This window comes from Eptatretus burgeri, chromosome 8 (genome assembly GCF_056783735.1).
Source record: "Eptatretus burgeri isolate ZD-2024b chromosome 8, Ebu_testis_v1, whole genome shotgun sequence".
Lineage (NCBI taxonomy): Eukaryota > Metazoa > Chordata > Myxini > Myxiniformes > Myxinidae > Eptatretus > Eptatretus burgeri.
In genome coordinates, this window is record NC_140968.1 from 5317536 (window position 1) to 5340669 (window position 23134).

Genomic DNA, 23134 nt, shown 5'->3' on the forward strand with positions numbered 1-23134 from the left:
CATGTCTTCTAAATTCACTAGTTTCATTTTTTGTGTTGCTTTATTCTTCATAATTACAAAGATTATTATGGAAAGTTTCATGTCGGTTCAATGGAAAATTTAAAAAACGTATGAACACAACTTTGGGTTGTGGTTTTTTTTATGAAACGCCGTGGACCTCCTGGCTGTAATCGTGAGCAACCACCACGGATCAAGTCTGACCCGGTAAAACCGCAATGAACAATTGCCTGTCTGACACTCAGACGATTTTTTTTATTTAATCTCCGCCCAATCGCACGTGCCTTCTGGTTACTTCCACCACCGAGGGTGGATGGAGGTTATGTTTTCACCGCCATCTGTTTGTCTGTCTGTTTGTTTGTGAACAAAATATCTCAAAAAGTTGTGGACGGCATCGGACGAAATTTGGTGGAGAGTTTGGGTATGTGACAAGGACAAAATGATTAGATATTGGTGAAGATCCGAATCCAGATTCTGATCCGAGAATTTTTTCAATGATTCTTGCTCTTCCAGCGAAATGAAGCTGCATAAAGTGACCAAGAAAAGCTACACAAGAGAACCCATTTGACGTTTCAAACCTGAGCGGAGTTCCTCTTAAGCTGCAGACATTCACAAGTAGTACGTATACATCAGAATCCCAATGCTACACGACCCGCTCAGCCACCCGACCGGTTTCCTCACTTGTTGCTGAATCAAACAGCATAGACAGAAACGTGCACTACTGAAGCTCCCAATTATCCCAAGCGTGTACCACGTGCAATGCCAATAGTAGTGAACACACTTGTCACACACCAAACCTGTCCACCAAGTTTTGTCCGAATCCGTCCACAACTTTTTGAGATATCGTGCTATATATAGTTTTTGGCCATATCATTCAATGGTGTGCCTGGTGTTGGCTTAATGGCTAGAGTGGTGGGCTTGGGATCCTTGGATCCTGAGTTCAAATCCCCCGTGGCTGTTGAATTAATACCAGGTGGGGTTGACTCTGCCTGTCATCCTTTGGAGGTCGGCAAAATGAGTGCCAGCTTGTTGGTATCCTGTGTCAGAGTGGTGACCCGTCCAGGATTGTACCAAATAGCCAAGGACACTGCTTCGGCAGCATCAACGCTCTGCACAGAGTATGGTCCCAATGGATGGATTCGATGGTGAAGAATCACTTAAAATTTTATGGATCTCGATCTTCTCCAAAATCAAATAATTTCGTCCTTGTCACACACCCAAACTGCCCACAAAATTTTATCGGAATCTTTCCACAACTTTTTGAAATCACAGACAGACAGGGGTGAAAAGATAACCTCTGTCAATCAAATAATATAAAATAAATAGATGTACAAATAGATAATATTTATAAAATGCATTATAAATAAGCATTAAAATAATTTGTTGGTGGTTGCAAGGATACGCAGTGCAGCATGTTAAAATCGGTTGTTGATGACAGGTTTAATATTTGAATAACAGTTTGCGTCTGTGGGTAGATGGAGGTGTTGTGTCATGGACGTGTCTGCAAGGTAAAGTGTTTATCACCTAATTTATTATCATATAAAGTGGTGTATGATGGACACAACTTTGAGGTTGTGGGTCCATTGACGTTGAGTAAACTACTGCTGTGGACCCGTGACTGGGGTTGTGGATCCGCAGTTTGGAGAGGTTCTGGGCTGAAAGGATCGAAACCTCGATGATAAACGGTGATCAGCTGATTATCCGGGCAGTTGGGAAATCTGTCGATTGCTTTCAAGTTTAGGTTATAACTTCAAATAAAATACCTTCTGTAAGTACAAAAACATTGGCACCCTTGCACTTTTTTTTTAAATAACTCACAATTTTCTCCAAAAAAATAAGTTGAAATTGACAAAAGTATTTCATCTCCACAATTCTTTATTTCATTGTTCACTTTACAGAACCTTTGTTTTTGATTCAGAATTTAATAAATCCTTTGCAATCAGAAAATAAAAATAAATGACATTGACAAAATGATTAACACCCTCGACTTAACATTTGGTATCACGGGCTTTGGACAAAATAACTGCAGTCAAGCACTTCCTCCAGCCATGAATGAGCTTCCTTCACCTCTCGACTGGTAGTTTGTCCCACTCTTCCTGTACAAACTGCTCCAGTTCTCCCAGATTTGAAGGGTGCCTTCTCCCAACTGCTGTTTTCAGATCTCCCCACACGTGTCCAATGGGATTGAGATCCGGACTCATTGCTGGCCACTTCAGAACAGTCCGGCATTTTGTCTTCAACCATTCCTGGGTGCTTTGTGAAGTGTGTTTGGGGTCATTGTCCTGCTACAAGACCCATGACCTTTGACGGAGACCCAGCTTTCTGACACTGGGTTGAACATTGTGCTCCAAAATTCCTCCTTGGTAATCCCCTGATTTGATGATGCTGTGCACACATTCAAGGCACCCAGTGCCAGAGGGGCAGCACAGCAACCCTAATAAATCACTGAACCTCCTCCATGCTTAACTGTTTGGAAGGTATTCTATTCTTTGAAGGCTTCATTTTGTTTTCTGTAAACAGAGATGATGTGCTTCACCAAAAACCTTTAAATTGGTTTCATCTGTCCATGGATGGTTGTGAGTTGAAACTGTCGTACCTTGTGTCTGAAGGTCAGCTTGAATCTGTTTGGCAGTTGATCGAGGTGCTTTCTCTACCATTCAAACAATCCTTCGCTGCAATCTTCAATCAAGTTTACTCGTGTGACCACGCCCAGGGAGATTGGCTTTAGTGCCATGGGCCTTATACTTCCTGATAACATTGCTTACGATGGATACAGGAACATCAAGGTCTCTGGAGATGGATTTGTCACCTTGAGATTGTCCATGCTTGGCTACAATCTTGTGTCTGACCTCCTCAGACAATTCTCTGGTTTTCTTTCTTCTCCCCATGCTTATTGTGTACACAGCGACACAAAACAGCAGAATGACTCCTTTTCTCGATTCAAACTGGTTGAATGAGTGATTTTTTTTTTAAATATTGAAGGCACCTGCAACTCACCACAGGGGAGTTCAATTCTAAAGTATAGGAATATCACCTGCTTGAAATCTAATTATTTCTTACAACATCTAAAAGGTGCCAATAATATTGTCCAGGACATTTTTGGATTTAGTAATTATTTCAGGGTTTCTTTGTTTCGTTCCACTGCAAACCAAAGAAATTACATGTATGTGGATACCAAAATTTTTAAAAATTTCAACAATTTTCTGGAAGAAATTGTGCATCATTTGAAAAAAAGTGCAAGAGTGCCAATATTTTTGGCCACGACTGTGTGTGTGTGTGTGTGTTTGCGTATTGTTACGTCTGGCTTCCTTCTTGAGACTACGGTGCAGTAATTACCCTCGCTGAAGGAGAAGGTATTGCATTTGGGTTTGTTTGTTCGCACAGAACTTCCGTGTTTTTCTCCACAACCGCTTGTCGGATTGAGAATTTTCACCAAAGGAGCGACTACTCATGCAGAATGTTTTAATGATAACTATGCCGCAATAGGTCACGTGATGTGGCAGCCATGTTAGAACCAGAGAGATGGTGTCAAAACCACCCAATGCTCGCCTTGTTTATACATTTATCGTTTTTATAAGACTAGTCTAATAATATTTTTTATAAAGCAATGCAGTGAAGTCTGATCCAAATAATTTTCAAGCAATATATGTATATTGTAATCAGTAAAAAAATAGTGTGGTAGATAAAAACATGAGAAAGGAAAAAAACTTTAACGTTGATGTGCTACAAAAAAGTTAAGTTCAAAACAGGTCAAAAATTTAAAACATTTGAAATTATTTTTTAATTTCAACTTCACTACACCAATAGTATACCCCAAAGGAACCTCCATGCCAAATACCAGCATCCTAGTACATAGTAATGAATAGCAAGCTTCTAAATAACTTGCACCAAAAACTTTAACGTTGATGTGCTACAAAAAAGTTAGGTTCAAAACAGGTCAAAAATTTAAAACATTTGAAATTATTTTTTAATTTCAACTTCACTACATCAATAATACACCGCAAAGGAACCTCCATGCCAAATATCAGCATCCTAGTCCACATATTAAATGAATGGCAAGCTTCTAAATTACTTGTACCAAAAACTTTAACGTTGATGTGCTACAAAAAAGTTAAGTTCAAAACAGGTCAAAAATTTAAAACATTTGAAATTATTTTATAATTGCAACTTCACTACACCAATAGTATACCCCAAAGGAACCTCCATGACAAATATCAGCATCCTAGTACACATATTAAATGAATGGCAAGCTTCTAAATAACTTGCACAAAAAAAGTTAAGTTAAAAACAGGTCAAAAATTTTAAACATTTGAAATTATTTTATAATTTCAACTTCACTTCACCAATAGTATACTCCAAAGGAACCTCCCTGCCAAATATCAGCATCCAAGTACACATATTAAATGAATGGCAAGTTTCTAAATAACTTGCACCAAAAAAATTTAACATTTTCACGCTGACGCTGACGCTCACGTCGGGGGTATCGCTATAGCTCTCTGTTCTTCGAACAGGCGAGCTAAAAACGGAAAAAAAAAAAAAAAAAAACTTTGGACCTCTGTATCTCTGAAACTGCACAAAGAAAAAAATTGAAACTTAGCACACGGCAAGTACTCCTCATGGGAAACGAGTGATTTTTATGACGTCATAGGTGCCTTCATTATGACATCATAATTGCAATTGTAGAACGCTACATCCGATCCATGTGATTTTTTTTAGGGTTATCGAGGGATAAAATGGTCCACAAAAATTTTGATGACGTCATCGGTCACGTGATTCGGCGGCCTTTTTTTTTTACCTTCAAAAATCTTCTCTGAAATGGCTGAACCGGTCATCACTGCGAGCAGTTATAAAGTGGCCGTTGTAATTATCTCTAATTATGTAACACACCAGTACACAAACACCGCACAAAACGAGTCCTGGAGAGGGTCTGCAATCTCTGATTGCTCTTTATTTAAATTAGATTTGTGACCTGGTTAATGACTCGTAAACAACTTACGTGACCGGAGATGAGATTAAAAAAGTGTTTAAACAAATTTATTTGTTTTTATGACAATAATGATAATAATAATAATAATAAAAATGGAGCACAGTTTGGTATTCTTAAAGGTTCAATATATCATACGAGTTCATAAAGAAATAACCAGTTAGTGATGGAGATTAAAGCAATAAACTCAGAAAAAAACAAGTGCGGGTTAAATACAAATAGTGTTGTGCACAAATTATAACAACTAAAAAATTGGATAGGTAGTTAAGCATGAAACAATGCTGTTCAAAGGTAACAAATAGCAGAGTGATTAACTGTATTAGGTTAATAATAAATGATGCAAATAAAAACTCCATCAACACCATGAAAAACAGTATTTTGTCCAATAATCATCTTGTTGAGATGTTCATGAGTGACACGAGTGAAATCAAACACGTTTAAAATAGGCCGTTTCAGTCCAATCATGAAATAAATTTGGGGTACCTGTATAATCTGGAAAACGTGGATTCAGACGATAGCCATTCAGATCCACTAAGCAAGAAGGCAAGCTACATTTTTAAGAAAGCCAGTTGGTTTAATTATACAAGCGACACAGCAAAGATCCAAGAACTGCAAAACAAAAAAAAGCACAGCAAGGCACAGACACATTGCCTGGATCAACACAAATTAATGTCTTGAGTGTGTAAAGAACTGTCATGAATCTATATGTTTCCATGTTTTGCTCTCCCTCCGCAGCAACCCCCCCCCCCAACCCATGTTTCTGCAGGGTGCAAAACTCCTGAAATCCAGGATCACTACTCACCTCCACTCATTCGCTCCTATTTTCTCCAGCAAATGGAACCCACTTCCAGATTCACCTCAATCTCATCCTTCCCTCGAGGTCTTCACGACACCTGTTAACCACCAACCCCATCCAAAAACCATGATCTTTTCTTCCCCTGTTAACCACCCCTCCTCCATGCCCACGTTTTTCCAAATTCCCAGGCTTTCCTTCATGAGAGTTCTCTTTCCGTATCCATCTTGTCGACCCCCTGTGTCCTCCCACACCACTCATTTTTCCCCACATCTCTCATTTCTCCAAGTCTCCCTATATTTTGACCCTCAATTCTTATGTTGGTGTGCCCCCACCCCCTCTCTTTCTACTGTTCCTTTTGTTCCGTTATGTCCTGATCCGTTCTATGTCCTAGTTCCTCCACGAGCCTCGACTTTGAAGCTACACAAAAAAGATAAATGGATGAAACAGGGAAATGGAACGTATCAGAAAAAAAATTAACTGTCTTACCTGCCTTTTAGCAGGACCATATCTCTTGGAAATGAGATTTGCACAAATTATGAGAGTTTTAATCGCTTTTGTTAGCAATATTACGGTCAGTCTTTCAATTGGAGAGCTGCTAACACTTTGTGAACAACTTGGTATCTGGCTGGGTCTTTATCTGGCATTTACATGATAAGACTTCTTCCCAAGCATTACAGTGTCAAGGCTTTGTTGTTGGCAAGTCGGTACACTTCATTATAATAAACGTTACAAACGGTGATGAACACAGTGAACTCTTCTGTAAACATCTTCAAAAGCTCCGCCACTGAAGGTGGACCTTGCTTATGTTTTCAGCCCTGTGTCTGCGAACAGGATATCTCAAAAAGTTGTGGATGGATTCGAACGAAACTTGGTGGCGAGAATGGGTGTGTGACAAGGACGAATCGATGTGATTTTGGTGAAGATCCGAATCCGGATGCGAGACTTTTTAAAAAAAAGTGATTCGGACAAAACCGATACGTACAGGTAGCGGACAAAAAAATGGAAGCACCAATGTGAAATCACTTGATGGGGCATTGGGCCACCACATGTGGCCAGTATGGCCTGTATTCACCGTGGCATAGAGTCCACCAGCGTCTGGAATTCTGCAGGAGGGACGGCGGCACCATTCTTCCACGAGAAAATCCATCGACTCACACCTGTTCGATGCAGGTGGAAAACGACGTCTTGGGCATCATTCCAGAATGTTCCATAAATGCTCGATTGGGTTCCGACCTGGTGACTGAGAAGGCCATGACAAATGGATAACATCAGTGTCATGCTCATCAAACCATTGGGTGACGACACGTGCTCTGTGGATGGGGCATCGTCATCCTGGAAGGCACCCTTCCCGGCAGGAATGAAATGCTGCAACATGGGGTGAAGACGATCACTCAGTACCATGAAGTACTGATCGGCATTGACGCTGCCTTCGAAAGGAATGACTGTACCCAAACCATGACAGGAAAATGTGCCCCACAACATCACAGAACCACCAGAACCCTTCACTGTCGGAACCAAGCACTCAGGGTTGTAGAGTTCTTTAGGTTGGCGCAATACGTGCACTCGTCCATTTATCGAGAACATGGTGAAGGTTTTTGTTTGTAAAATACAAGGTCTAAGGCTTGTAATGGAGCTGACACAACGCACGCACACCAGGCTTGGGGGAAGTGCCTTCACTTCCCTGGATACTCTGGTCGTCACAATGGCACCGCTTTTCTCACCTCACTCAGCAGGGCATTTTCTCCGGAGGAATTTCCTCAATTTCCTCAGGAATGGATGCCACCCGATGAGGATTGTACGTGCGCTCTCCTTTTCAGGAGTTCCGTGAGTAAAACCATGTATATTTAAATTTAGCACCCATTTCTCCAAAAAGGCCTGAAAATAACAAGGGATAAAATAATATTAATAACAACAACAACAATACTACTACTACTACTACTACTACTACTACTACTACTACTACTACTACTACTACTACTACTACTCATAAAAGCCTATTGGAGGGAAAAACAACGAGCATAAGTGGCAAAGTTACTTGTAGTGAAGATCCATTTCACAAATTCTTCATTATGGCCAAGCTGTCACACATTAGAAAGTGACGGAAGGTCCACACTGAGAATGAATCCATCGGGTCGTGGATTTGCAGCCAGGTAGTCACATCCCTCCAAGCTGATCCCGGCTTCTCCCAGCATGTCTTGCAGCGAAGCGAGCTGAGAGGTGACCTCCTGTGCGAGCGTATCCAGCTGGGCCTCACGTTGTGCCCATCGTACCTCCACCTCTCGAACGGCTTCTTCCAGCAGCCGTGCCTCAGCCTCGGCATGTCGCCTTGTTGCCTCTGCCTTCCGAGCTTCATATCTACACCGAGGGTAGAAAATAGATGAACAAGCTGCGTTTGCTGTGTTTTGCACAAAAGTTAATGAAATGGGCAACACCACCTCACATCAGTAGAGCGTAGCAGAATCTGTGTTGTGTGGCATAGAGTTGTGCGTCACATATTTATTACCTATGAGCAAAGGTACCCAGTATTGTTGGGCAACGCCAGGTCCCTCCTCCCACCAACCCCTTGAAAAGGGGTGTTTAAATTTACACAAATACACAGATTTCATTCATGCACTCCCTTCGAGTTCCCTTCGTATGCATGAAAAGTTTGGGGCCGCTAGGTTTCATGGTTTTGGAGTGATGGAGCACGCACGCGCACGCACACGCACACGCACACATTCAACCTCCAACTATGACTTGGCCATCTTAATCGGGATTAAACATTCTATGGTGAAGCACTAAACTGTACGAATCATAGCAATTCATCAACTCGATGTCAATCGAGTCTCTCTCGTTCATGACGGCAGCTGTGACAAGGAGTCGAACTTATCGATCACATCCGTAACAATTGGGAATTAAAAATAAAGATTCCTCACCCATTTGGAGGAAAGCTAAAGCATTACACACAATGGTTTCACAGCAACTAGAGCGCTGTACAAGAGGCAATTTTACCTGCCAAGTCACATTCCACAAGACACCAACAAGCACAGCGGAAAGCTTTCAGCCTTGTTCCAAAGTGGTAAAGATGTTTCCTTATAAATTATATCAAAAGATAATTTTATTGGGATTATTCCCGAACGCAAGGCAGACACGAGGGAAAGCGAGGTGGCAGTGGTCAACGGGTTCGAAGTCCTGGAAGAAATTACATGATACAAGAGACTCATGAAGACAGTTACACTTGCCAGAAAGGGATGGGGATGAAATGAATTAAGATGAGCATCAATCTTACACTTGGGGACATCAATAAGGTGAGTGTTCCTCGAATAATCCGAAGAGAACAGAGGGGTTGGGGTTGGGCAGAAGGGTGAAAGGGCATGGAAGAGCAAAACCAGAATAGAACGGGGGAAATGCTGTTGGAACAGTAACCTGAATATGGTGAGAAAGATGCCCGAGACTTTCCCTCCTGTCAAGAGATCACATAAAGAAAACTTCAGCTTTGCTCCAAACTGTTATGGACGGAATGTTTGAGTAAATGAAATAAAAAATGTATGAGAGCTCAGCTGATTAACTTCCCCATTATATGGTTACCTTTCAATGAGTAGGTCTCCAGTTTCGTATGACAACGAAGTCTCTGCCTCCTGGTCTGTGTTACTCATTCTTAGTTATTGCAGAATGAATGGATCAGAAGGAATGGATCAAAGCTACCGGGTCACTAAAATCCCATCATGCCAAGCTTTAATTGGAGGGTTGAGCATCACTCAATTTATTCCGATCAAACGTTTCTTGTCGACACAGATAACTAAATGCAAAGTGCTCCGTTGATGAAACCGATGTCCAAACACTCAAGTGTGCACACCTTGCATGTGACAACTCGTGCCGAAGTCCTTCTCCGGCCTGCCGACCCCGAGCCTCGAGGCGCCCGCAACTCTCCACCAGTGTTGACACGGTCGACCTCAGGGTTTGTCGTCCGTGCTGCAGTGCCCCCACTCCTGCCTCAATGGCCGTCAGCTCTTCAACAACACGCGTGAACCGCTCAAAGTTCAGGTATGTGCTGTTCGGCCGCATGCTTGAATGGGATTTAAGTGTGTACTCCTTCAGTCGGCTTGGTTTTAAATGGCGTTTTTCCTTCTCTCTTTTGTTGCTCTCCATGCCGAGGACAGGGCAAACCCGTTTGCTCTACGATGGCAGTGAATAAAGGGGTTGAAATGCCGGGTAAGTTGGTAGACTTGGTTACTTTCTGCTGACTCAACAATATCCAAGTACCAGACATTAACTATGGGACCAATTACATAACACTGAACAGGCAAATATATTGGAAAAAACAAAAAAAACATGCACAAACACTAATTATTTTTCTTCCTCCTCCTCCTCATACACTTCCTTTCTCACCATTTCCTCTGCTCAATTTACCCATCCCATGCTCACTTTAGCATCTGCAACAATGGTATGGAACTGTAAGGGGACAGTGCAATGCGAGATGTGAAAGGAAAATGTGCAAAACCCCCCCCGTAGAATCATCTTAACAACGCACAGCAAGGAGGGGCATGAGACAAGAGGGGTGGGAGTGGGAAGGACAAAACAGTGGGGAACAGAGACATTGGGAGATCTGTGGAAGGGAGAGGGATGGGGCGGGGAACATGGGGAATACAAGATGGACATTACAGGGACTTTCAGGAAGGAAAGCAGGGAATTTGAAGGAGGTGGGCTTGGGTGGATTATCGGGGGTAGAAAAGATCGAGGATTTGGATGGGGGACGATAGGTGGTGGTGAACAGCTGTTTTGAAGGCCTGGAGGGAAGTATGGGATTGAACACAGTGAGGGAGTTTATTCCAAAGGCGGGAAAAAAAAGAGGAATGAAAGCGTGAAGGTGAGCAAGTGATCCGTGATTTTGGTTGTTTTACCAGAAGGGGGTTGTTGGCGGACCTTGAGCGCCCTGCGGAAATGTGATGGGGACAAATCGCAGAGAGAGCAGGGGGGGCAAGGCTGGAGAGGAGACGGCAGAAGACAGAAAGACCACCGACCAACCTGTGGTGAGCGAGAGGCCCAAAAACTCAGTTTCATCATGGGAGAAGCCGATGATCCGAAAAGCCTTGGTTTCTACAGCGTGAAGCCGAGAAAGGTGGGAGGCAGGAGAGCACCAGACTAGAGGGGAGAGCAGTACTCCTTCAGGCTGCGGACGAAAGCTTTGTAAGTGGTCAGGAGCTCAGGTGAGCCAAGGAAGGACTTTTGCACGACGGAGGATTCCCAGTCGGCGACTGGCTTTGGAGGCCAGGTTTGAAATGTGGCTTGGAAAGATCATGGCAGATTGTGAGACCCAGAAGCTTGAAAGAAAGGACTTCTCCCAGAGGATTGTTTTGAACCCCCCCTCCCCCCAATCCACTTTTTCAACGGTTCCTTCGGAGAGACAAAGTGAGAGTGTGAAATTTGTCCGGATTGAAAGACATGTTACACGTGTTGGACCAGTTTGTGATTTTACCTCGATCTGCAGAGAGCGAAGAAACTGCTGCATGCTGAGGGATGACAGATGGTACAGCAAAGGGTGGAGTCATCAGCCTAGAGATGAGGATTTTCCAGAGAATTGGAGAGATCATTGATGAAAACCAGAAAAAAGAAGAGGGCCCAGAACGCTACCTTGAGGAACACCTGGTCTCACTTCAAAACAAGAATTATTCACAATGGCTGGAGTCCAATAACGGAGCACCCACCTCAAATAAGCTTGAGTGGCAAGCTTCCATCATACGTCGTGTTCAAGAGGAAGACACTGCCCAAATAGAAGTTTCCAGCCGGCGTCATTGTTCGTGCGCAACAGAACGGGAGGATAGTCGAGGGACTTGTCGCGGTGACTATCGTTTTACACACATCAGTTTCTACATGAATGCAGTTAGAATTAATCCACCAAGCTTGTTCCTTTCATGCTGACGCTGTGCAAGCAAATGCTGGATAGTGGGGCGTGGTGTAAAACGAGGAACAACCAATCAACCCCGAGTACTTTTCTCTACGAGGGCAGGAAATGGATTTAAAAGGAAGAAGAAGAATCACACGAGAGCGAGGAGCCACGTGGGACGGTGAAGCTTTCAGAAGTACCAGTGCTGCTCGGTTCTTTTGGCTTTGGTTTTCATCGTTCTTCCTGGTTCTCTTCGTTTTCCCTCGTTTCTAGGAGCAGTTCCTAACTTTCTTCCCGTTGATTACTCACGTCAACCAGACAAACTTTCTTACTTCACAGGTCTTTGTATTCGACCCGGGTTTCGAGGAACATCATCTACATCTCGGTGGAACCACCACAGACTAACTTTCCGATTTCCCAGACTTGGTATTTTCATCAGTTGAAAATCAACATTTCGTGACGTGTTTCCCGCCGGGATTTTCGACTCGGATTCTGAAGAGCATTTTCACCTTTACTCCCGTTGCTCCGTTGGCTGAGCATCATGGTGACTGGGAGACTGCCGGCGTTCATCGGGAGGACGAGAAAGGTCGACCTTCCGATGATCCGCGGCTGGATCGTCAAGGTGTTGGAGGAGATACCGTCGGACATCATCAAGTGAGCATTTCTGAAATGCGGCATCTCCAACAACAGGGACGGTACAGAGGACGACATCGTTTGGGAGGAGGAGGCTGTAAAAGATGTGGACAGCGATGTGGACTTGCTCCACCCTGATGCGGACAATGAGTTACATGCCATCTTCGACGAGGAAAGCATTGATTAGGATTTCCTCAGGTTTTGCTGAAAAGCTTCATCAAATCCAAACAGCCCTTTTCAAGGCCACAAATCCACAATAAATATGTATGATACTGGGATGAATCCCTTTTCTTCCTTTTTCTAGGAGCAAAAAAAATCCTCTTTATAATACTATAAAAATAAGAAAGAAAAATAAAAACTTCTTGGTATCCTCTCCTCTCTCTTCAACTTCTTGAACATGAGAATAAGACTGTTCGATGAAATTAAGCGGACATGGGAGTAAGCATGTTGATACCTCCGTCACTTTGTTCCATACAAAGTTAATGTATAAATGCATTTGGATATAGATGAGAAAATATCATCATCAATATCTTATTTTTATTTGGAGGGTGAAAAACAAGGGTGCGGTTAATACACCGAAAAATGCGGTCCTGGCCCTCTATATCGTTAGTTTTTTTGGAACAAACGTGTGCTCCGAGTCTGGGAAATCGGTGGTTCAAACCCCGGCCGGATTATACCAAAGACTTCAAAATAGTACGTGCTGCTTCCTTGCTCAACGCTAAGCATTGAAAGGTTAAGAGCACGGACAATCCCCGTAGGTTGGCATGCATGGGGAGGTGGAAATTTCTGCTTGAGAAATGCCCTGCCGAGCGCAGTGAGAAAGGCAGCAGCGTTGTGACGTTGCTGGTACCCACAGTATCCCAAGCTCAGTGGCTGTGTTGTGTCGTACATGTCCGTGTGTGTGTGTGTGTGTGTGTGTGTGTGTGTGTGTGTGTGTGTGTGTGTGTGTGTGTGTGTGTGTGTGTGTGTGTGTGTGGCAGCTCCACGAGGAGCCAAAGATCATGCTAACCCCCCCACCCCCCCCCCCACTGTGGGATATTTAAATTCCACACAAAATAATGTTAAAGTAGAAATGTGTAGGGATGGTGGAGGTAATGCTTCGCCCGATGTTAATGAGCTCAATAGGAAAGAGCTTGAACACATATGTTCTTTCACCGTCGTGGACAACCGAAGGTGGTTGCGCCAGACTGAGACACTTGGGGTTTTAATTGCCATAAAAAAGCAAGTACTTGGAGATTTCACATGTAACCACCCCCTGCCCCCCCCCGCCCCCAAAATCAGAGAAAACAACAAAAAAGACACGTCTGGCCATGAGGGGAAGGACGATCTTCTTCGTGGAGATGTGCATCAGTCAGCATCCTCCTTGACGGCTTTTACATCGTATTTGAGAAAAGGAATATTTTGGATCAATCTCCCTGGTGTCCATTGGTGTCATGCTTTGTATTTTGATTTACATTTTATGCTTGTATTGGTTCACGAATCAGTAAGTGACCACTATATTAGTTATGGGTGTCTGTCTGTCTGTCTGTCTGTCCCGAGCATAGCTCCGTGGGTTTTGATCCGATCTTGATAAAATTTGGGTGGGAGGTTTATATCATGATCTAATTGTGTTTTCTTGAGAATGGGCATGCTGCGCTCCTAATGGGCGGAGCCACGCCCAAAAAAAAACATGCGTTTTTAGGGGGTAGCCGATTTCAAGTTACATCTTCTCCGAAGGGGTTTGTCGAATCTGGCAGGGGTTTCGGTATTTGGTTAGCCCAATGGAACCTGCATAGCCCCACGGAAATTGATTTTTCATTTTCGTCCCAAGGTCAAGGTCACAAACTTAGAAAATGTCAAAAAAAAAAATCAATAAATTGGGCATCAAGCTCCAAGGGGTTTCAACTGTTTCGAAGGAAAGTTGGTATGCAAGTAGTGCTCTTCGAGTACTACAACTTTCATCATTTACGTTTTTCCCGATTCCCACCAGTTTGCCCGTGGCGTCCCCTCGAAGGTCAAAAAATAAAAAAGGCGAACCGTGTACAATGTACATTGCTCGTGAACCATCGCCGTCTCCAGACTTGTGTATGCCTGTTGTTGTCATTACGGGTTCCTGGAAGATCTGAGCAGAGGCCAACATGTGGCAAATCAACAAACAAACGTGTGCAGGATTTCATTGCTGTGCACTATTCAAGGATGACTCATCACTTCTACCAAATAAAGAATAACGAACAAATAATAAAATCTTGCTAATTATATCAATCTCCAGAACATATATAATCAAATTATCTGGAATCAAATCAAAAGGCATTATCAGCAAAAATTTTTTTTTAACATTCAAGAAAATAATTATTATTATTTGGGTTGGTGAAATAATCACGCCACGAGACAGAAATCAAAATCGACACCCTGAACAAATTAGAAATTCCTGTCATAACCTACAGGGGGCACTGCATCCATGGCACAGCCACACTCCCAGCGACGGTGCAACCAGCAGCCACAGGCTGCAAACAAATTGAACAAATGAACTTGAGCTTGTTTGAAACCCTCCAGGTTGTTGTGCCCCTGGAGTTTCTGAACATCAGTGTGCACAGAAAGTGCTGAAAGCAAACGACAATCAGTTCTCCTATTTTATGATTCAAAACCGTAATCAAATCCTTCCAGGAAGTCTCGTGTTGGCTTAGTGGTCAAGGTGGTGGCTTGGGATCCTCGGGGTCCTGAGTTCGAGCCCTGCTGGCCACTGAATTAACATCAGGGGGGTTGACTCAGCCTGTCATCCTTCCGAGGTTGGCAAAATGAGCACCAGTATACTGGTAATTATCCCTGCGCGTCGAAGGCGACTAAAGGGTTGGCGTCAGGAAGGGCATCCGGCCGTAACAAAAAAAAAAAAAACATTGCCACAAGAAAGGGAACCATGATTGGAGCCCGCAAAAAGCTGACCCCTGCTCAGGGATAAAGGCTTTAAAATGGTGTGATGATGAAACAAATCCTTCCAGGCCTGCTCTTACACTTTCCTGCAATTTTGACATGCGACGAAGCAAGTATCTTGGTAAAGTTTATGCTTCCAGTTTCAGCAAGTGTATTCTTACAGATAAAGGTACGAAACATAAAACCTCAACCTCAACCTGCACCACAAAGAAATTTATTCCTCCACCCCCCCCCCCACCAAAACTAAATAATTACAAAAGCCAACAAATCAAATTTCAGGAAAGAAATTGCAGTCTTTGCCTTTACCTTTATCCAAGGGTGTGCCATGGTTTCGTTGATGGACAGCCTTTTCCTGCAATGAGAGAATAGGATAAGATCTTCAAGGTTGAAGAAGGGGGGAGGGATAATGGGGTGGGGGTGTAAAAGATAGCAGGTTACAAAATTATAACAATCAATATATCTTGCTGCAATGCAAATATGCTGCACAGTACAAGTTACACAGAAATAGTGCAATTACCCCATGCACGTGAAGCGGAAATCGGAGTTCAGCAATTGGTTCATGTCTGTCCGTCCATCCAGCCATCTGTCTGTCTGTCTGTCTGTGTCTACAAGAAACTCAGTTTGTGATTGACGAACAACTTAATTTAAATTGAATGTTATATTTTGAGCACCTGTTTTTTTGTTTTCTATTTTTGAATCCAATATCGAGGCTCGTACAAGAGCGAACACACAGAGCCTAGAGCAAAGGGAGCAGAAGAAAAGAGGGGCGAGAGAGGGAAGCACAAAACATAGGGGAACAGAGACATGAGATCTGTTGAAGGGAGAGGGATGGGGTCGGGTACACGGGGTAAACAAGATGGACACTACAGGGATTTTCAGGAAGGAAAGCAGGGAATTTAAAGGTGGGTTTGGGGTGGATTAACGGGGGTAGAAAAGATCATTGTTTTGGAAGATAAGGGGGAAGATAAGAGGTGGTGGTGAACAGTTGCTTTGAAGGGCTGGAGGGAGGAATGGGATTGAAGAGAGTGTGGGAGTTTGTTCCAAAGGCGGGGAAAAAGTGGAATGAAAGAGTGAAGGTGAGCAGTGATTCGTGATATTGGTAGTTTTACCAGAAGGGGGTTGCTGGCAGACCTTGAGTGCCCTGAGGAAATATGGAGGTGACAGATCGCAAACAGAGTGGGGTGGGGGGGTGGGTGCCTGGCTGCAGAGGAGATGATAGAAGACAGAAAGACCACCGACCTGCCTGTGGTGACAGAGTGAGAGACCCAAAGTCTTAGCCTCATCGTGGGAGATACCAATGATCCTAAATGCCTTGGTTTCCAGTGTGAAGCCAAGAAAGGGGTGACGCGGGAGCACCAGACCAGAGGGGAGAGCAGCACTCCATCAGGGTGCAGATGAAAGCTTTGTATGTGGTCGAGAGCTCAGGTGTGCCAAAAAAGGACTTTGCATGACGGAGGATTCCCTGTCGGCAACTGGCTTAGGAGACGAGCTTGGAAATGTGGCTTTCCCAGGAAAGATCATGGCAGATAGTGAGAACCAAAGGCTTGAAAGAAAGGACTTCTTCAAGTGGATTGTTGAGAAAGTAGAATGGGGGGGGGGGAGGGGGTTCCAGATGGTCCTTTCAGAGAGACAGAGTGAGAGTGTGAGATTTGTCAGGATTGAAAGACATGTTCCAAGTGTTAGACCAACTTGTGATTTTCTCCACATCTGCAGAGAGCAAAGAAACTGCTGCTTGCCGATCTGAGGGATTACAGATGGTACGGCAGAGGGTGGAGTCATCAGAAAAAGAAATAAAGAAGATTTTCCAGAGAGTCAGAGAGATCATTGATGAAAACCAGAAAAGAACAGGGCCCAGAAGGCTACCTTGAGGAACTCCAGCCTGGACTGGAAGAGGGGATGAAAGAACTCCATTTAGGGCCACACGTTGGCTGCGACAGGAGAGGAAGTTTGCGAGCCATGAGTGGAGATGGCCTTGAATACCATAGGAAGAGAGTTTGGTGAGCTGGGTGGGTGCCAGACCGTGTCAGAAGCATGCGATATGTCTGGGGAGATGGCTCTGATCTCATGTCTATCATTCAGAACCTCCATCCATTGTCGGGAAAGCAGAAGCAACATGTCCAGGGTGGAGTGACGTGGTCTGAATCCAAATTGATGATCGAAATCAAGCTGTTGGAGAAGAGGAAGGATTTGATGTCAGAAGCTATGATGGATTCCGTGACCTTGCTGATGATTGGGAGGAGGATGATTTTATTGGTCTCTAGTTGTCGGGATCTGTTTTTTCAACTTTTTTTTTTATGCAGAGCGGTAATGTTTACTGATTTCCAAGCAGATGGCAGATGACCTTGAGAAAATGAGAGTGTGAATAGAACAGAGAGAGGGTGAGCAAGAGCAGAAGAGCAGGTTTTTTGGACACGTGGGCTGATGCCGTCTGGACCGGTTGTAGAATCCGAGTCGAGGTTTGACAGTAAACGCTCCACCTTGTCAGGAGAAAAGGACACAGAGTCCAGCAACAGTTGGGTGCGACTGGGTAAGGTGGGTACAGAAAGCGATGGGTTTGGGACACAAGATTTAGAAGCAAACACAGAGTTTAGGCATTCAGCCTTTTCACATGCAGTGTCAGCTGTGCAGCTATTTGAGGTAAGGGAGGGGATAGAGGGGGAACATGCACCAGAAACAGACTTAACCAGACGTCACCAGGATTTGGCGGAGGGAGACAGGTTTGAGAGTTCAGACATGAGATGAGAAAGATGTTTCCTGGCTCTCCTGAGGGTAGACACATACTTGTTCTGAGCTTTGTGAAAGGAAATGAGATCGCCTCATGGAAGGTAAATCCTACTCAAGGCAAAGGCAAGTTGTTTGAGGACAACTGCCTCACCACAAGCTTCAGTGTACTATGGGTGGGAGGAAGGGCATGACAACTCAAGGTGAGATGGGATAAATCTGTGCATGAGAGAGAGCAAATTTCTTTGAAAGAATTCCCATGATGGGTGGATGTCAGGGAAATCAGAAATGGGAGACCAGTCAAGAAGTCCCTGCCAGTTGGCCTGAGTGAAATGCCAGACTCATCGGCACTGAGGTGGTTCTCTAGTAACAGCCAGAGAGATGACCACATTCACAAGAATATGGTCAGATGGACCGATTGGAGCAGGGGAAGAATAGCGGATATTTTCTGGGGAGATTGGTCAAAATCAAATCCAGAAGGGATGGAGTATCGTTGGCCGAGAACCCAGTCGGGAAGTTGACAAATCGTGTCAGTTCTAATGAGTCGCAGAAATCCTTTGCTGAAGTGCCCTGGCAGGTGTCAGCAAGGCAGAGGGAGGAAATCCAAGAGTTACTCTAGGAGTTTGCGGACGTCTTCACCGGAATCCCGGGTACTACCAACCTGGAGGAGATTAAGATTGAGACCACCATAAATGAGCCAGTCAGAATCAAGGAGCACCAAACGCCTTATGTTGTGCAATCTGTGATGAAGGAGGAAGTGGAAGCTATGTTGGAAGCAGATATCATCGAACCATCAAAAGCAGCCTTCATCTTGCCAGTGGAGATTGTGAGGACAAAGGATGGATCCATCAAGCAGTTTATATTACAATTTACTGATCCGTGCTAGAAAAAAACTTTAAACATATAACTGTCAATTTTACTCATTCATATATAGGCATTTACTAATGCTTACTCACAAATACCACAACATCTAGCTTTTAACTGACAGCAGGTGAGAGGTACCCACACCCAGCCAACTGGCATGATGGCAAATGAAGTCACCACATACAGTGGGGAGAACAAGTATTTGATACACTGCCGATTTTGCAGGTTTTCCCACTTACAAAGCACGTAGAGGTATGTAATTTTTATCATAGGTACACTTCAACTGTGAAAGACGGAGTCTAAAACAAAAATCCTGAAAATCACATTGTATGATTTTTAAATAATTAATTTGCATTTTATTGCATGAAATAAGTATTTGATCACCTACCAACCAGTAAGAATTCCAGCTCTCACAGACCTGTTAGTTTTGTCTTTAAGAAGCCCTCCCATTCTCCACTCATTACCTGTTATGTATTAACTGCACCAGTTTGAACTCGTTATCTGCATAAAAGACAGCTGTCCACACTCAATCAATCAGACTCCAACCTCTCCACAATGGGCAAGACCAGAGAGCTGTCTAAGGACATCAGGGACAAAATTGTAGACTTGCACAAGGGGCTGGGATGGGCTACAGGACAATAGGCAAGCAGCTTGGTGAGAAGGCAACAACTGTTGGCGCAATTATTAGAAAATGGAAGAAGTTCAAGATAACCGTCAATCTCCCTCGGTCTGGGGCTCCATGCAAGATCTCACCTCGTGGAGCCTCAATGATCATGAGAAAGGTGAGGCATCAGCCCAGAACGACACGGCAGGACCTGGTCAATGACCTGAAGAGAGCTGGGACCACGGTATCAAAGAAAACCATAAGTAACACACTACGCCGTCATGGATTAAAATCCTGCAGTGCACGCAAGGTCCCTCTGCTCAAGCCAGCGCATGTCCAGGCCCGTCTGAAGTTTGCCAATGACCATCTGGATGATCCAGAGGAGGAATGGGACAAGGTCATGTGGTCTGAGACCAAAATAGAGTTTTTGGGTTAAACTCCACTCGCCATGTTTGGAGGAAGAAGAAGGAAGAATACAACCCCAAGAACACCATCCCAACCGTGAAGCATAGAGGTGGAAACATCATTCTTTGGGGATGCTTTTCTGCAAAGGGGACAGGACGACTACACCATATTGAGGAGAGGATGGATGGGGCCATGTATCACGAGATCTTAGCCAACAACCTCCTTCCCTCAACAAGAGCATTGAAGATGGGGCGTGGCTGGGTCTTCCAGCATGATAACGACCCGAAACACACAGCCAGGGCAACTAAGGAGTGGCTCCGTAAGAAGCATCTCAAGGTCTTGGAGTGGCCTAGCCATTCTCCAGACCTGAACCCAATAGAAAATCTTTGGAGGGAGCTGAAGGTCTGTGTTGCCCAGCGACAGCCCCGAAACCTGAAGGATCTGGAGAAGATCTGTATGCAGGAGTGGGCCAAAATCCCTGCTGCAGTCTGTGCAAACCTGGTTAAGTACTACAGGAAACGTCTGATCTCTGTAATTGCAAACAAAGGTTTCTGTACCAAATATTAAGTTCTGTTTTTCTGATGTATCAAATACTTATTTCATGCAATAAAATGCAAATTAATTTTTTAAAAAATCATACAATGTGATTTTCAGGATTTTTGTTTTAGATTCCGTCTTTCACAGTTGATGTGTACCAATGATAAAAATTACAGACCTCGACGTGCTTTGTAAGTGGGAAAACCTGCAAAATCGGCAGTGTATCAAATACTTGTTCTCCCCACTGTATGAGGAAGAGAGAGTTTGGATGAGTAGATAGACGTTGGTCCCTGTTTTCGGCAAGCAAAATGTAAATGGAGTTATCACTGTTTTGTAGATGGTCCAAAAACATAGATAAACAAGAGGTGGGAGTGGAGGGGAAGCCAGAATCAGAGGTATTCCTGAGGGTGTGAAGGAATGAGAGCAGTGCATGGAGAGTGAGGAATAAAGTTTTTGATAGAGAGCAACTCCGCCACCAGGACGAGGTTCAGGTCTATCATACCAGAGGAGGGAATAACCAGGGAGAGAAACTAAGGAGTCAGAGATGTTTTGAAGGAGGAAAGTTTGTTGAGCAAATTATGTCTGGTTTGTCAGTGGCAACCTGTATGGAGAGATGTCAGGTTAGAGCGAAGGCCTCGGATGTTTGAGGTCCACACTGTTGAGGAAGAGGGAGGGGAGGAGGCTTTGGATGCAGGGGAGGGGTAGAAGTAGGGAGATTTGAAGGGGAGGGGCGAGGGGGAAGAATTGAGAGAATGAAGGAAGGAAGCGTTGTAATAGGTGGAATTTTTTGACACGAGTTGAATGAAAGGTCGAAAAATAACTCAGGTTTTTGAAAAAGGCAAAGCGCACGGAAGCGATAGGCAGTTGAAGCATTTTAATAAACAGTTTTCCAAATAGTTGGAACATGAATCACAAAACAAGCCTGTAGTTTAGCAGTACTTTTTCTCTGAATTTGTACTGAGGAGTAAGGTAATTTTTTAAGCGGTGCAGTCGCATCAATATTTATGTCCTTCCTTCCATCTGACAAAGAAAAATGGAGTCAGGGCTGTGATGGCATCAAGCACGCCGGGAGTCGGCACCACTTGCCGTCACGTCATATCACACCACGCTACAGAGCTTACAAGGAACAAGGAAGTTGGATGCAGGAGAAGGCAATTTGGCCTCACAAACTTGTGCTGTTTCTCCACACCATATCAATAATTCAACGTAACAGCTTATCATGTTACATTCACTCGGGGAGTGGGTGTGGGGATGAGAACAGTGGGAGCAAGCACAGACATAAATCACCACGGTGTTGCATACACTGGACATTAGAGTGTACGAGGTGCAGTGGAACACGAGAAGCACGCGTGCCAGCATCAACTCCGCTTTATTGTGCGACCGGAAGTCCATTCCTGCCACCCCGAACGGGCGAGGCATGATATACGAAAACCCAATCACATGATACAGCACACCAAAATATATATAATGTGACCAAAAATAATAATAATAAAAAAACAAAACTGCACCGCTTCCTTCAGACACGGGTCTAATATTTTTTACTCCGTCTGCCTGCCTGGCTGTCAAAATTGAAAATCATTCCACACAATAAATTTACTGTTATTTAAGAATGTCATAGTGGACACAAATAACTAATGTACCATGTTGGATAGGGTTATGGAAGAGACACTGCGTCAACAGCCGTAAATTTATTAATTTATTAATAATTTATTAATTAATTAATTTATTAATACGACTTTTACAATCTTTATTTTATTTCAAATGAATTATGCAGTTGAACACTGCAGAACACAAATCGCCTTCTTGTCACTTCCAAGAACCTCCAGATTGGCAGCGCTTGGACATGTTAAACAATGGGGTGATGTATAATGGTGACGTGTAAGACTGCTTCAATAGCACTAAAGTTCCGGAATTTTTTTTTTTTTAAACGATCTTTAAAATCATTATTTTATTAAAATCGAAGTTGCTTTTAGCCGCGTCTCGCGTGGCGGATGCTGGCTCTAAGAGAGCTCTGCGTTGTTCTTGTTCTTCTTCTGGTGAAGACAAAACCTTTAGGACGCGGCTCTTGGACACATTTGCCCTTGTTTTTAAATGATCCTGAACTTTTCTTTCCAAGATCATATAAATATTTTTAAACGATCTTGAACACTGCATGGGGGTAATGTGTTTTATGAACTCTTGACATACAAGTAACCTCCTAGAGGAGTTTGTTTCTGTATTACTGCAGGACTCAGAGATTAGGAGATATAAATGTACTTTCTATGAGTCAATGGAAAAAGCAATAACACCATATCTGGGATTTAAACCCGTAACTCCAGCATCTTGAGCTGTGAGCTCCGAAGCGAATGCCAACTTTAAAAACCAAAATATGCACCTCCATGCACAATTCCAATAAAAAAAAAAATTTTAAATGCTGAAGATGTATTGAAAACCTCACTGACAGTTTTACACACAAGTGTGATGACCAAACATGCATTCGGCCAGAAAAGCTGAGTTCACAACCACAGTACTTAGGATCCTTGACGAGCAGCTGTCGAATGAAGTCGATGGCCTGCTTGCTCGTTAGCCCAAAATAGGCTTCATCAAAGTCAAAAGTCATCGCAGTGATGTTCGACAGAGTCTCTTCGTTGGTGTCACCGAGAAAGGGCGACGCGCCACTAAGCCTGTGGAATCCAGCATTGGAAAGAAGAAAAACAGCAACAATATTGCTATCGAATAACAGTGATTATGCGATTAAATACATATTGTAAACACTTGGGCAAGTCGACAATGTTCTGAGTGACCCAACCCTCACCCACCTCTCCCATGTTGCGAACGAGGCCC

At 43.7% G+C, this 23134-nt stretch overlaps 1 protein-coding gene across 1 annotated transcript in view; it reads right to left on the reverse strand.

Annotated features, from left to right (window-relative positions):
* Positions 1 to 4918: 4918 nt before the first annotated feature.
* Positions 4919 to 23134, reverse strand: part of DAPK3 (death associated protein kinase 3) — a 38598-nt gene continuing 20382 nt past the window's right edge. The window contains exons 7-10 of the mRNA XM_085890769.1: positions 22822 to 22974; positions 15487 to 15532; positions 9613 to 9932; positions 4919 to 8132 (exon numbers count right to left, since the gene is read on the reverse strand). Of these exons, the coding sequence (XP_085746895.1) occupies positions 7859 to 8132; positions 9613 to 9932; positions 15487 to 15532; positions 22822 to 22974 (793 nt within the window). The 3' untranslated portion in view covers positions 4919 to 7858. The remainder of the gene's footprint in view (positions 8133 to 9612; positions 9933 to 15486; positions 15533 to 22821; positions 22975 to 23134) is intronic.